Source organism: Scomber scombrus, chromosome 9 (assembly GCF_963691925.1).
Source record: "Scomber scombrus chromosome 9, fScoSco1.1, whole genome shotgun sequence".
NCBI classification, from domain to species: Eukaryota; Metazoa; Chordata; class Actinopteri; order Scombriformes; family Scombridae; genus Scomber; species Scomber scombrus.
The window spans coordinates 26,346,103-26,361,486 of NC_084978.1; the positions used below are offsets into that span (position 1 = coordinate 26,346,103).

The 15,384-nt window shown below is 38.1% G+C and overlaps 1 protein-coding gene across 1 annotated transcript; it reads right to left on the reverse strand.

Annotated features, from left to right (window-relative positions):
* Positions 1 to 1,181: 1,181 nt before the first annotated feature.
* LOC133986186 (plastin-3-like) lies at positions 1,182 to 13,332 on the reverse strand. Its single transcript, XM_062425989.1, has 16 exons — positions 13,278 to 13,332; positions 9,184 to 9,252; positions 8,248 to 8,399; positions 7,773 to 7,902; positions 7,537 to 7,669; positions 7,237 to 7,318; positions 6,665 to 6,830; positions 6,403 to 6,542; positions 6,135 to 6,230; positions 5,217 to 5,403; positions 4,985 to 5,063; positions 4,745 to 4,865; positions 4,489 to 4,622; positions 4,193 to 4,316; positions 3,824 to 3,948; positions 1,182 to 3,365 (listed from the first exon to the last, which is right to left on the reverse strand). Exons 2-16 carry the CDS (start codon positions 9,242 to 9,244, stop codon positions 3,233 to 3,235), a joined length of 1,863 nt encoding a protein of 620 aa, XP_062281973.1. The 5' UTR covers positions 9,245 to 9,252; positions 13,278 to 13,332; the 3' UTR covers positions 1,182 to 3,232.
* Positions 13,333 to 15,384: the final 2,052 nt, after the last annotated feature.

The window sequence follows — 15,384 nt, forward strand, 5'->3', positions numbered from 1 at the left end:
TAGTAAATAACTATAAAAAATAGAATATAAAATAGAATAGAACATAACATAAGTGAAAGTGCTTATGCAGTTATTGCACATCATTGTATTATGCACTTTGGTCGTGGCAAAATGGTAAAGATTTAAATTATACAGGTCCAATTTGTGAGATACTGTGCTAAATCATACTCAGAATTTGATGTAGCCTGCTGAAGGAATAGTTTTTAAGATGAGATGGTCAGTCTTATGTAAATAATTACATGGTAAGTAGACTGCACTTACTGTATATAGCGCCTGACATCTTCTAACCACTCAGAGCTTTTACACTATAAGCCACATTCACCCACGCACACACTGATGGCAGCAAGCTGTTATTTAAGGTGCTGGCACAGCCATTGGTAGCAATATGGGGTTCAGTATCTTGCCCAAGAACACTTAGACATGTGGGCTGAATCAAATAGCTGTTCTTTCTGTAAGTGGATGACCCACTCTACCTCCTGAGCCACAGCCGCCCCACGCTTTAATTACAGAGCTGGAGTCAAGATGTGATTAGCCTAGCTTAGATAAAAGGGAGTAGGGATAAAACGCTAGCTAAGCTCTGGATTAAGGGAGAATTAATTAACTCTAAATGTCACCAATTGACACACACAGACAACAGAAATGTAGATATTAGTACTTCCTGTTTTGAGACAAAGTTAGGTGTTGGTAACAATAACTGGGTGCATTGACTGAACGCATATTTCCAGTCTTCCTTGTGAGCTAAAGAGCTAGCTTTAAAGAGCTAGCTTTAAAGAGCTAGCTTTAAAGACAAGTTTACCAAAAATTTACCAAAACCTTCAAACAACAGAATTTAGAATTTTGTTAATTGTTATTAATGGATTCTCATAGATTTATAAAGCATTATTAAATGATTTTCTGATTGCTGTTAATAGCTTAAACATTAGCTTACATGGCATAAGCATTAGCTACATATGGAATAACAAAAAGGTCAAATTTAAAAGCTTTAAATGTCTTTTGTGACTATTTTATACATCATTGAAATGCAAATTTACTCAAATTACATTCATTTTACAGGTAATTCCTTTAATATAATTAAAAAGTGCCGGAATATATAATTGTTAGTGGCAAAGAAAGAAAACATAAAACACAAGTCAAGCAATATATGGAAAAAATTATTTTATTTAACATTATTTATCTGAATGTTCACACTGAAGTTTAAGTATTGCTAGCATGTAAAGCAATATATTTTCCCCATATTGTCTTTCTAAAAGGACCAATCATAAACAGCTGATTGGAAAATGCTTCCATTCAGTATATTGGTAGCATTTGCAGTTGGTCACACATCTTCAAAGGTTGAAAGAGATTTATTGAGTCAACCATAACTGCACGCATTAAGATCAAGAGTATCTTCAATACAACAACACCTGTATAATGTCTGAGAGAAGAGGTTTGATGTCAATTTGCAATGTCTTATCCCTGCTTTACTGGGAATCGTTGGCATAAAAGATAACAGTGTTAACAGCAGCAGCAGAAAACCTGGATCAACTTTAAGCACCACGTGTTTAACCAATAATTCATCATATTCTCAATGCTCACATTACTAGAAATCTATCTTTGGGTGTTTTTTTAACAACTGAAATCATACTTAAAACACGATTACATAATCAGAAATAGACATAGTCATTAATCATGTTCTTTGACACTGTTTAGATGGATCAGTCGTACATCATCAACTCATCAAATTCAGATGTTCAGTTTGTCGTAGTCTGTGAATTGTCTCCAGGCAGCATTTTGGTTACAGAGGAGAAAGCAGCGCATTGACGAGTCCGGTCTTCACAAGTAAGGCAAACATAATAGTCTGTTGTTTTGAGTCCGTATGGAAGCAGCAGCAGCTTTGACATGTTACATTTCCACAATGTTCAAAATTTAGAAAATACAATTCTGCAAAGATCACCAAAATAACATTGTTTTCTCTAAAATGAAATGTGCAAGTTTCAATTATAATTATAAGGTTGGGGTTTAAGCTTAAATTTCAAATGACAGACTAATTTAACGTGCCAGTGAATGACACTTGAAGGGATCCAGGTATTTTATATCCCAGATCTGAGGTTAAAATACAAAACGAGGCAGATACTTTCTAAATTCTAAACTTAAAAAGAATCATAAGTTTGCAATCAAGGTACAAATGTTACCTTAAATGTGGTGTCAAGTAATGGATGCATTAATGGTTGATAATAATATAATAAGGCTTTTTTTTAATGAATTATCAGCATAGTTTAAGGAGTCTTGATGGTTTTTAGTATAGAAGCTATTCCTGAAATTTGAAATCCTGAAAATTAATGGCTTTTTAAAAATGTTAAGCATTTTTACACTTTAAAAAGCCCTTAAACTGTGCTAATAGTCATCTAAAATACTTAATTATATCACATATCTGTTAATTACCAAATAAATCATCCTTATAATGTAAATTATTTGAATTTTACGCCAAAAAAAGAGAATGGTTTCAGCTTTAATGACCCTAGCGTGAAGACATATGCTGCCTATAATCTGCCTGTAATCTAGCACAGCTTGGGTCATATATATAAAGAAGGCCAGAAAGGTATTAAGTAAAGAATATTATGGTTGCTTAAGTACATTAAATATTCATACTGTGTACTAGCTGGCACATTGGAAGATACAGCAGAGCCTAGGCAGCAGATCATGAGGCTGTGACACATGGGAAACTGTCGAGGATATCATCAGGCCAAAAAAAGGCACCAAAGCAGTACAACCTCATTAAAAATGACTGAAAACTAAAATGCTGAGAAAAAAAGAATGAAAATCACTACTTTGAATTTTTGCTTTGATAGAAATATCATTGTCTTTGAATGTTTCCCATGTATCATAGCCTTAACATTGTAAGAAACAGAACCTTTTTATTCATCTGTTTTGATTACAGACTTGTCTCTCATCAGGATTGTAGGCGGACAGGTATCTATCCCAGCATGCACTGGGCAGACCCTGGACAGATGGCCAATGCCAACACATCGACATTATGGAAAGTCACTGTCAGCCACCATCTTGCCCGAAAGCAAAACTAAGAACCAGAAAAAAAAACCCAAACCTTCAAATGCTCATTGTGTAGTTGATGGGCTACCACAGAATAATCTCTTAAGTAAATAAGTCAACACAACTAAGTTCATTCTCTTCATGTTCCATCCAGTCAAACAGGCAAAGTCAGTCAGTACGTATATGTGTGTGAGTGGATATTTGTTTATGCTCTATTCATGCCTCTTCCCATCAGGCAGGCGAAGATGGTCATCACCATTTTGGGGTTGATCTCTACCAAGTCTTCAGGTAGGGCATAGACCTTGGCACCAATCTTCCTCGCCATGGAAACGGCATACCTGGCACAGGGCAAGGTCATAGTTAGATACACATTCGATTTTTGATACTTTTAACCCATGCATTTACATCTGTGCTGGTTTATCTCTGACATTTTTAACAATTATCACTGATTTATATACATGATCGTGATCTTTCAAAGCTGCAACTGTAGACACTGATAATATCTGCAAAGCTGTGTTTCAATACTACATCCAGGAACTAATCTATTCATGTTTAGAGACATTTGTGTCAAAACTGCACTGTGATATATTGAAAGTGGAAAAATATGTTTTGCAAGCACATCAATTATATTTTGCGGATAAATTATGAATATGTATTGCAAACAAAAATGTAAGCATTATTTATTAAACTTTGTGCTCAATATATCTCATTGCACCATCAGGATTTAAACACACTAAAACCCAGTCATTACAAACAAAAACATGGTCAGAGAGAAGCAGGTACTGTAGGTTATTACTTGGCATTGCTCAGTTTGTCTTCGTCCGACAGATCTCCATTTCTAACCAGCTCAAAGTTCACACTCTGTGGCTGCATGGCATCAATCAGCTCCAGAACTGGAAGACTGGTAGCAATTGACCTGTCCTGAATAGAGAGACACACACACACACCATCACAAATCAATACACAACATAAAAGGAACGAACGATTAGAAAATATTGTCATTTATTTACTATTCCAGCTACTTGATGATCTGTAAGTCCATTCATTATTGACTTATTGTGTTTATTTTTAATGAGGGTGTTAAAAAGATCTTAATGCATATATACTCTTACAGCAGTTTAAAAGTAAAAAAGTAAAAAAATAAACTAAAGTGAAACTTGTTTACCTTAAAGCTTTTGATAGATGAACTCTTGCCAGCTTCAGCCAAAGTCTTGTTGACCCATGAAATGATCAAATCATCTCCTGCAGCTTCTCCATGTCCGAGGTCCTCAAGAACATTCAAAGTGTACCTGTGTATTCACGTTAAGACCACATGTAAGAATCAAATGTGTGTATGTGACTTTGCCTGAAACAGTGAAAGCTTTAACTCTGCTTGCAAAAACAGCGCCCTCTACCTGTTTTTGGGCTTTGTAAGAACTTCAACATCTCTAGTCTAATTACTGAATATCAAAAGTAAATCACCTCCTCATCAGCTGCCAGACCAGTGCCAGGGTTAGAGTGGCATTTCCATCGTAGAGGTCCTGTCCTCCGATTCCCACCAGGGAAAAACCTGCTTTGTTTTTTCCCAGCTCCACAGCGTAGTTACAGTTCTCCATCTGTCACACACGCACACATACACAAACAATTAATAGATTTTTATAGGCTATAATCTCTTCTGCTTCATTGATTTCAGATTGTAAAAGTAGTCTCCAACAAGGAAAGTACGTTGTATATTTACCTTTTTCAGATGTCCTCCACCTACTTTGTTGAATGGAGGGTGGTTGACTCTGTTGTCCCAGTCCACTGGCACCTTAATCCTTTCATACAGCTGCAGAATCACCATGGCATCCTGCAGATCACTGCATCAACACACACACACAGGCATGAATTTGAAAAGTCAGTCGTGCATCAATGTGGCACTAAATGGTGAAAAATTATAACTTTGGGATGAAGTCGTCGTAGAAGTGGAGATACCGACCCGTAGATATGGTGAACACGTGGACTGACTCCGAGAGAGTTCATCCAGTTCCTGAAAGTTCTCTCCTCTCTGGTTTCGCCTTGACGAAGCAAAAAACAAGAAGAGACAAAGGTAAGCCTCTCAGCCACAGGATGTGTTTTACGTGTATGGACATGGGTGAGGTGTGTGTGTGTGTGTGTGTGTGTGTGTGTGTGTGTGTGTGTGAATGGGATTATTCATTCATTTGGCTTACTCTCCAGATTCCAGTCTTGGTTCTCTGGTTTGGTGAGAGCTGGGTGCTTGTTGAAGAGCGTGGCGACGAAGGCCATGTTGAGCTTGGCGTTCCCAGTCACGACATCAGTCGCTGTTACAAACTGTCGGCATTTGAGGCGGTCGGCCTGAATCAGCATACCGTCTGCTCTCTTTGTGAGATCCTTCTCCTGTAACACACACACACACACACACACATTAACATTTTATGCTTATGTATATTCATGTATCTGACATAAATTATAATGAGCATTCCAATTGAGCATTTAAGCATGGATGATGGGAGCAGGTTCTGTTATTTGGGATATTAAACATCTTTTAAATGGCTTCATATACTATAAACATTAGAAAATATGCATCCAGTTCTTCTGTAGCATTTATATATTGTTTTCAATGTTTTTCAGTTCAGTAATAATCATAATAATAGGGAAGTTCACCACAGAAATTTAAAGAGAATATATAAGTTGTAAATAAGTTATTGTAATGAAAAACTACATTTCTTTGAAGACAACTGGGAGAAATAAATGATGTCACTTATTGCTATTTTGCAGTATACAACTTTCATCCACCATGTGATGATCCAGAGTGAGAGCGATATCAGGATCCTTTTATAGTCCGACAGGAAGCAGGAAGTCGGCTTCCATCCAGCCTCTGATAACCATAATGGAAAGCAAGCCAGTGTGTGTATATGTCGTATTGTGTGTTTAAAACTTTCTTAGTGTGGTTCTGTAGAGCGTTGATCTATTGACACACAAAGTAAGATGTATTTCTGACTGAATTAATAGAATATATAAGTTAAACCGCATGGCCGAAAGAAAGCATTAAACAAATGCATTACATTTCGAAGCCTTTAGAAAAAAGGGTGTATATTGTAGTTGTTACTAATGTTTCATCAACTTACATAAATACCGGTCATATCAATCTCAACCCGGGGAGCATCCTCTTTGCTGCCGTCTGGAGCAATCTGCTCCAGCAGGTGGTAATATGCCTTGGAGTCCTGCACAGAGACAGAAACAGAGTAATATGGTCAATTTATTCTCCTGCACGATGATGTTTTTTTAAATGTTAGTCTAACAGTCCCACGCTATAATGACATATGTAATACACAAAGCAAACTGTAGCTCACACCTGTGTTTAAACAGGCATCACAGCAATCATTTTTTCCTCACCTTGATATCTCCAGAAAAGTTTGATAGGGTCATGCCAACTTTCTTTAAGTGGAAATTGGCCCAGCGCAGCAGCAGCTCCTCAGGACTGAGTTTCATCAACTCCTCCAGACTCTCCCCTTCCTCGAGCAGCGCTGCAATAGCTGCATAAATTATAAGAAAGCGTTTATGTATTGGAGACGATGTGTGCATACGTAGATATAAGTCATATTGTCGTCTTTCAGAGCGCATTACTTTCAGTCTGACTCAGCGTGTTTGTTCATACCTTCATTGCGGCTCAGCTCGATATCAGCGAACAGTCCTATCTTGATAATCTGCCACAACAGTCCAAGCACCAGGTGAGGTTTTCCCTCCTTCAGATCCTGAGCGCCGATATTGACAACTTGGCAGCCAATGGCCGAGGCTGAATTCAGAGCCAAGTTCAGATTCTCCTGTAGGGGGAAAAAGGAATAGGAGATGCAAGGTCAGGAGGAAAGTTATCAACTAAAAAACAAAGTATGTTTTCAATTGATTTTTTAAATGCATATTTAGATATAAATCTCTACATATATCTTAAACTGATAAAATACTTATGTTTTTTGCTTATTATGCTTTTTTTTCAACCATCACACAAACAAGACATGAACAGAAATTATGCAGCATGTGATCCAGGGTGACTGTCAGTAATTTCATCTCATTGATATCAGCCTCACTTTTTACTGTAAACCCTAATTGCTGTTACCACGGTAACCATGGATGTTGCAAAATCAACCAGGACTGAAATCTTAAGGATTATAACTGTGAATTGCACTAAATATCAACTAAATAACTGATCAACTAGCTGTATAAACACCCCACCTGCGTGGTGAAAGCAGTGAGTTTCTTTTTATTGATGGTTCTCTCGTCGATGGTGTCGGGAACAGAGAGGTTGATGAGTTTACTGCAAAACACATGAGAAAAACAGTAGGCTATATCAGTATAAGGACCAGTGGAACTGTGGGTTGATTTAAGGATGAAGGATCAAGTTATGGATAAGTTAGTACAGAAACTGAGTAACCAATACGCTGAAAAATGAGAGCACTTCGATAAAATGTATGATGGAAAAAGTGGAAAAAAGGGTCGAGGAGGAACATGTAGAAGTTACATATGAAGGTTTACCAAAGCACAATGCCATCTGCCAATGCTTTAAACAGAGCTCCAGTGTTGGGGTCGATGGGCAGCACATGTTTGCAGTCTGGATCATCCTTCAAAGACGAGTTGATATAGTTGGCAAAGGCGAAGCGCTCCTGCTCTGAAATACAGTTAAGTCAAGTGTCACATCCTGTCAAAATCTGTATAATCACAGCGCAATAAAAGAACCTCACATATCATTCTACAGATGTGACTTCACTAACCAGAGATTGAATGTTGAGTTCCTTCACTAGAGATCTCGCTGGTGCCACCGATGGCTACGATGCCTTCTTTCTTGTTGAGGGCTTTCCTGAAACCCTGGGCCAAGCGATCGTCCTTCATATCCTTGTAAATCTGAATGTGTATACACACACACACACACACACATACACTAAGGCTTGGAATCATTGAAATGGTCATTAGATTTCTTAATATATTGATTGGTATCATCGATTTAGCAGATGTATTTTTGGTTAGTTTGCCTTTCATTCAACCCATCAACTAGTTCTTACGTATCACAGACAGTACATTAGTAATCATCTTATTTTAATCTAATCTGGTTAGGTTAGTCCGTTATTATTCTAATACTCAGTCAACCATTAAGCAAGACCTTTACATAGTCTACATGTGAGAGTTAGTAGATCATTAGTAAAGTAGTGAATCATTTAGTTAGTTAGTCAGTTAGTTAGTGTTACCTACAGCGGTGAATTCATCAAGATTGATGCGGCTGTCCTTGTCTCGGTCCAGCCTCTGCAGGAGCTCTCTGATCTGGTATCCAGGCAAAGGACAGCCCACCTCACGGAAGAGATCCCCAAGTTCAGAGGCACAGATGTACCCATTGTTATCCAAATCTAAAGAGGGGGGGTGGAGGCGGATTGGAGGGAAAATTGCAAAATTTGAGTGAATTTGCATTACTGTCAAGAGGCTGAGTTATTATCTTCATTACAGCTTTTACATTTGCTGTTCCAAAAAAGCAATGTATCTAGTAGGACACGTGCCTCTCGGCTATTAGCATTTATTATGTTCATTTGTTTAAAAGAAGCACTTCTCAGCCTGTGAAAACAGTTGTTCAATGCCCTGAAGTAGCTTTCTAAAGTCTGGCAAAACAACCACACCCACATTTTTACGGGAATACCTACATTACAAATTGGAGGCATGGAGTTTGAAAGACATGGGTGTTATTACCAGGAGGATTGGGAAGTGTAGGATGTAGCATTTTTGGAGCTTGACCCATTCAGGGGACTGAAAATCTCAACCACTCTTGCTTCAGTTTTTAGCTTTTTTGGATCTCTGAATGGATTTTGTCCTCCATTACTTACACAGGAAACATTTGCAGGCACCAACATTCATTTTAACTTTTAAAGAAAATGAATGAAAGTATTTTCCTTAATGTCGATGTCTTTACTACTACTTTAAGAGATAGCTGAAATTTGGGTGTATCAAATGTTTTTATTCATCTTCATGAATACCAGGAAGAGCATCTGTTAGTCAGATGTTGTGCACACACAAAAGAAGATACCAAGTATACAAACATGTGTTGGGCAGCTGCTGTAGCCCACTTCAAATGTAATTGAATAATTTATCAAACTCAATCGACGCTTTGCAGTATCTGCACATACACACTTCTTTACTCACCCACTTTCTGGAAGCCCTGACTGATCTCTTCCATCTCCTCAGCGCTGACATTTCCTGACATACTGACACCTAACAAACAGTAGAAAACAGGCAAATTACATATTTAGATACTGTAATAATATTGAAGTGATGAGAATCAATGTAGAAGTGGAAAACACAAATGAGGTTTGCAACATATAGCATACGATCATCAAATGATCTGCTGTAGCTTGAATCTAATTGAGGCAAATAAATGACTGTATAAAAAAGTTACTATTTCTCACCAAGGAAATGAACATTTGTCATAAATCCTCTGTCGCTCTCTCTTTGTCTTTCTTATGGCGCTTTACATTATCTTTAAGTAATGTTGACACTTTGCATGCTGAAGAAAAGCATTTGCCTAAAGCATCTGTGACCTTGTGCAGAACAGCTGCAAATGTAGCCACATGTGCTAAAATGTAGGGTTAGCACAATAACACAAGTAGAAAAAGAGCAAACAGATTTTTTATTTTATTTTTTATTTTTTGAAACTGTTTATTTGTATCATGCATTTCGTGTATTCATTTCAATTCTTAATCCATGTACGATTCCTATTTAACGTTAGCTAACATTAGCCAACATTAGCAATCATAACCCCTGTAGTCATACCAGACCAGAGAGTTATGTATAATTTACAAGTACAATTATTTTGTGATGCAGATTATACTAAAACTCAATAAAAAGAAGCAAAAAATATATAAATAAAAAATACCAGATTGAGTAAAGCTAAGCAGTAACAAAAACGCGGTGAGTTTTTAACCGAGCAAAAGAGTGTTTTATAGATTGTGAATGGAACTTTTCATTTGTAAGAGGAGAACATTGGTATTAAAATATTTTAGTGGGCCACCGACACACACAGAAGATGGCTCTGGGTTATATTAACTTGTTCTACGAGATACAACAGCTCAGCGTGTTCGTTATTTCTCTATTTACTGTTAAATGGTCGGAGCAGCCTGGAGCCAGACAGCAGCTCTCAAACAGCACGGCTCTGTTAACTCAGCCAGGAAGAGGACTGGAGTTTCATCTATTATACAAAAAGCCATTCAGCAATATAGTCCATTAAAACATCTAATAGATTTACGCGCACTGTCTTTGCTGTAATATGATTCTGTAATGGAGGCCGGAGGAGGTTTGTATGACTGCTTACGTACATAGCTATTTATATGACAATAATATATATTTAATAGCTGTCTCTAGAGTCAAAACAGATTGTGATATGATCCACATAAGCTTGTGGAATATTGAATTATAAACCTACATTTGGTATATTGAAATGTAGACCTGCATATTTACATTTACAGTTTACTGTAGTGACCAATTAAGGGTCAGTTCACACAAATCACAAGAAATCATACTTCCACTTGCAAATGACAGTCTCAACGCTTTTATTCATAACAATAAACTATTGATACAGCCATAGCAGCATCGAACTATGAAGACAGTTTCTTTGAGGCCTCTTCTGTTTAGACCTTTTCTAATACCCTAACACAATGAAGGTGAATGGCGTTTAGCAGCCGAAAGCATCTTATAGAAGCATCGGAAGTGTCTTTCCTTGATACTCGGGTAAACCACACACCTAAACGTGGACATGTGTATAATTTGGTTTACCTCCTTTGTAATGGTGGTGGTGGTATGTAGGGTTAAGCAGAAATCTCAAAATCTTTTAAATGAAACTAAATGTAGTATTTATGTAGGGGTATTTAGTCAAAGTTAATACAAACTGTATGAGAACATGTTTTGTGATTTTACCAACACCAAATAGTTAAATTAAATGTAGTAGCTGAATATATCAGTTTTATCATACAGAAGTCTTCAATAACAGATCTAAATGATTATATCTTAGGCTAGGAGGAAGCAGATAGGAAGTAGATAAATCTAGAGCAGCTCGCCATTGTGACATATCAAACATTAAGTCAGATAACATTATAGAAAATATTATCCTGTCCCAGTAATATCCTTAAGCCTGGGAGAGCTTTCTGCTGCAGAGAGCTCTCCCAGAGCTCTGCTAGATAGGGTTAGGGTTAGGGTTAACTTGATGTATTACATCCACAGACAAACAACAGAGGCACTCAGACAATATCAGGAATTATTAGCCTGAGGTAAATAAAAAAATCAAATTCTATGTAGGAAAACAGAATCTTACTTGTCCCTGACTACTTAGACATGCCTTAAAAGATCTAATTTTGTTCAGGAATCCAGATTTGATTTAAAGAGCCAAATCATGTTGTTCTTGCTTCTTTTCAGTCGCTACATTTTTAAAGAGATAAGCTTTAAATTCCTCCTATTTCAATCACTAATCCTTCTCCGAACATCTTGACAAATCTGTTGCCGTGATCATGTTACAGCATGGCAAGTAAACAAATATGTTCAGCTTTAGTTCCATCATGCAAATGGCAGGCAGACAGGCACAAGGTAATCACAGTGCCATAAATACTAGAAACAAACCTTCTTTCTTTGAGACTCTGCCAAGAAAATGATACTTAATAACCCAACAGCTGGTGTTAGTTATTTTTTCCCAGGATTATTTGAATAATGAATGGAAAACAGGCCTGTATACACAATGCAGATAGTGTACTTCTGATGAGCTGATTTTCGTGTAAATATGCAGTCAAAACAAATTACAAGCTGGATTTTAATTTTAGGAGACATGACTGTTGCAAATGACACAAAAGATACTGTCATAACTGTCTTTAGTGTGTAGCAATTCTGCTCATGCAGTTAATGGATTACAGAAAAAATACATCTTTACCGCCACCAGGTGTCTCTGTTTCAAGAGGAAAAGGCTTTTCAGGTTTGTCTTTGCTATGTTTTATGTTACTTTATAAATCGGAGACAATTTAAAGGTCGGTTTTAATCTAATATTAATCATAAAGTCACAAACATACGTTATTGGCATTACATCAATAAATATAACATGTTTGAGATAGACAGATTAAAAACAACATTTGCTCAAGGTAACATGGCAAGAAATCAAAAAAGCACTACAATTAATCAGCTCTGACATCTGACACTAACATGCAGTGTCTAGATGTCAAATCTAATCATCTCAATTTGCTCTAACACTGACTCAGTGACTCTGCATCGTCAGGACTGTGTTTGTCCTTTCTGAGGGATTCTGAGGATCCGTTCATCCAGCCACACTTATAATGCACATGACTGAAGGAGTGTGGGTATAGTCCTGATGGACACACACACACACACACACACACACACACACACACACACACACACACACACACACACACACACACACACACACACACACACGTCTGTGTTCAGAATGACTACGCATTTCATGCCATCATTCATCCTGACAGGGCTGCTTCTGCCTTCTGCTGCACTGCCTGCCAATCACACTTTATGTGTAGTTTTCTATAGATATTTATCTCTTTTAGTGTTGATATGTACTGTGTATTTACTGCCTCATGCAATGGATAGCCTGCTGCTGTAACACAAGAATTCCCCTATATGGGAACAATAAAGAACATCTATCTATCTATCTATCTATCTATCTATCTATCTATCTATCTATCTATCTATCTATTATCATTCATTTCTACAATTCATTGAGAAAAGACCCTTTGCTATTCATTCAACAACCTTAAAACGTGCTACAAACATGTAATATTTAATATTAAAGTAAACAGGTGAAGCATTATAAGTTTACATTGAGATTCTCCATATCAGTTAAACTGCAACTGTAAAAAGTAATATTATTCATATATAAAAATGTGTGCATAAAATTCAATTCAATATAAACTGATACTATACATGTAATGTTAAATATTATGTGAGATATTGTGAGAAGAAACTGGTATAATTTGCAGTGTTCACACCCTCTGGATGTATCACATGTTACATATGACCTACAAACACGATGATATTATCTCGTGTTATTGTTACATGTTTTTCACTCACATATTCACACATATCTGCTATGAAATCTATATTTGCTGAATGAAAGACGCACCAGACGTGCCGCATTAACTTAGAAATCCTATTTTCTGCTGGTCAGTAAACCTAACACAAGCCCGACTGAGTGATGAGAAAACGCCCTAAAATCTCCCTTCTCTTACCTGAAGTCTGCTTGTGTAATTCCGTCAAAATGACCCGGGGAAATAAAACCGTGTGTCTGCCTCTCACTGCTGCTCCTCAGTCCCGTTTTGTGTAGTTGACACCGCCCGGTATGAGGAACCGCCCCACCCTTCGGCGCCACCCCCTTCCCTAATCAAACCTCCCCCTCCCTCCTCCCATCAGCAGCAGTAGCAGCAGCAAGAACACATCTTCAGGCATTTGATAGTTCTCTGTGTTGGTATTGAAACATTATCTTTCCCAAAGTTTCACTAATTGTTCACAAATTAAATATAAAGAAAAAAAACACACAGTTTCTAAAATGGTTCATTTTGTGTTGACTGTAACACTGTGAGTACTGTCTAGTAAAATATCTTTTTGAACAAATAAAAACTTATTTTAAATAATGATAAATGATAAATAAAGGTATTGTAATATCACTGTATTAATTATGTTGTGTATCATGTGTACATAGGTATTTGTAGTGGAGGATATACAAAAACATGAATTTTTCAAGAGAAATGGATGACTGAAAGACTACAGTAGTTTCATTTTGGTTTTATTTATTTTTGTGTGGTTATGTGTGTACATATGTATGTAAAAGTATGTGTGTGTACACATGTAAAGGTATGTGTGTGTCTATGTATATATGTGTATAGGTGTGTATGTATATATGTGAGTATATTTATGTGTATGACTAGGTATACATAAACCTTGTTTTTGTTTTTTGTTTTTTCTCTTTACTTTATTATATTATATTATTATATTATATCGTCTCTGGTTCGCTCATTCAACCTAAGACAGGTCCCGACTCCACCGACTCACAAGGCTGGCAAAGAGCTTGATCTCATTCTTGCTCGGAGCTGCACCACGGACAACCTAAGGGTCACCCCTCTCCATCTCTCAGACCACTTCTTCATCCACTTCAATGTCCAGCTACCAGAACAACCCCCTACCTCCCCACCCATGGTTTCCATCCGCCGCAATCTCCGCAACCTGTCTCCCACCCACTTCTCCTCTGTGCTCTCCTCTTCTCTTCCGCCTCACGACACGTTCTCCTCTCTGCAGGTTAATGATGCCACTGAGTCTTTCTACTCTACCCTGAGCTCATGTCTGGATAGCCTGTGTCCACTATCCACCAGACCTGCTCAATCGACCCAGTCGCACCCTTGGCTGAGTGACACCCTCCGGACAATGCGCACTGACCTCAGAGCAGCCGAGAGGAAATGGTACAAATCCAAAACAACTGAAGATCTTGCAAGCTACCAGGCACTGCTGTCCTCCTTCTCCTCCAGTATCACTGCTGCAAAGAAGGCCTTCTTCAACGATAGGATCAACGGTGGCACAGACACACTCTCCACCTTCAAAGCTCTGCTTTACCCTCCACCACCTTCTCCAGCTACTAACCTCACAGCTGATTGCTTCGCCTCCTTTTTTACTGACAAAGTGGCAGCCATCAGCAGCCAATTCTCTAAACAACGAACTCACAACCTGTCTTCTCCAGCCCTAGGCTCATCGTTCCCTGGTTTTACCCCCCTCACTGAGAGTGAGGTATCTAAACTAATAACATGTAGCCGTCCTACTACCTGTCCACTAGATCCGATCCCATCTAACCTCCTTCAAGCTATATCACCGACTGTCACCCCGGCAGTCACACATATGATTAATTCTTCCCTCACTTCTGGCTCCTTCCCCTCTGCTTTCAAAGTGGCTAGGGTCGCACCACTGCTCAAAAAACCCTCACTTGATCCCACTCAAGTAGAAAACTATCGGCCGGTCTCACTCCTCCCATTTCTTTCCAAAACCATAGAGAGGGCGGTCTCTAGACAGGTAACAAAATACCTGTCAAGAAGCAACCTTCTCGATACACTTCAATCTGGCTTCAAAAATGGTCACTCCACCGAAACAGCCCTGTTGTCTGTGACAGAGGCCTTAAAACTGCTAGAGCTGCTGCCAAATCCTCGGTTCTCATCCTGCTAGACTTATCAGCTGCTTTTGACACTGTCAATCACAGCAAACTCATGTCCATACTCTCAAGTATGGGCATCTCTGGCAGTGCATTTTCCTGGTTGGAATCTTACCTTACTGGGCGCTCGTTCACTGTGACATGGC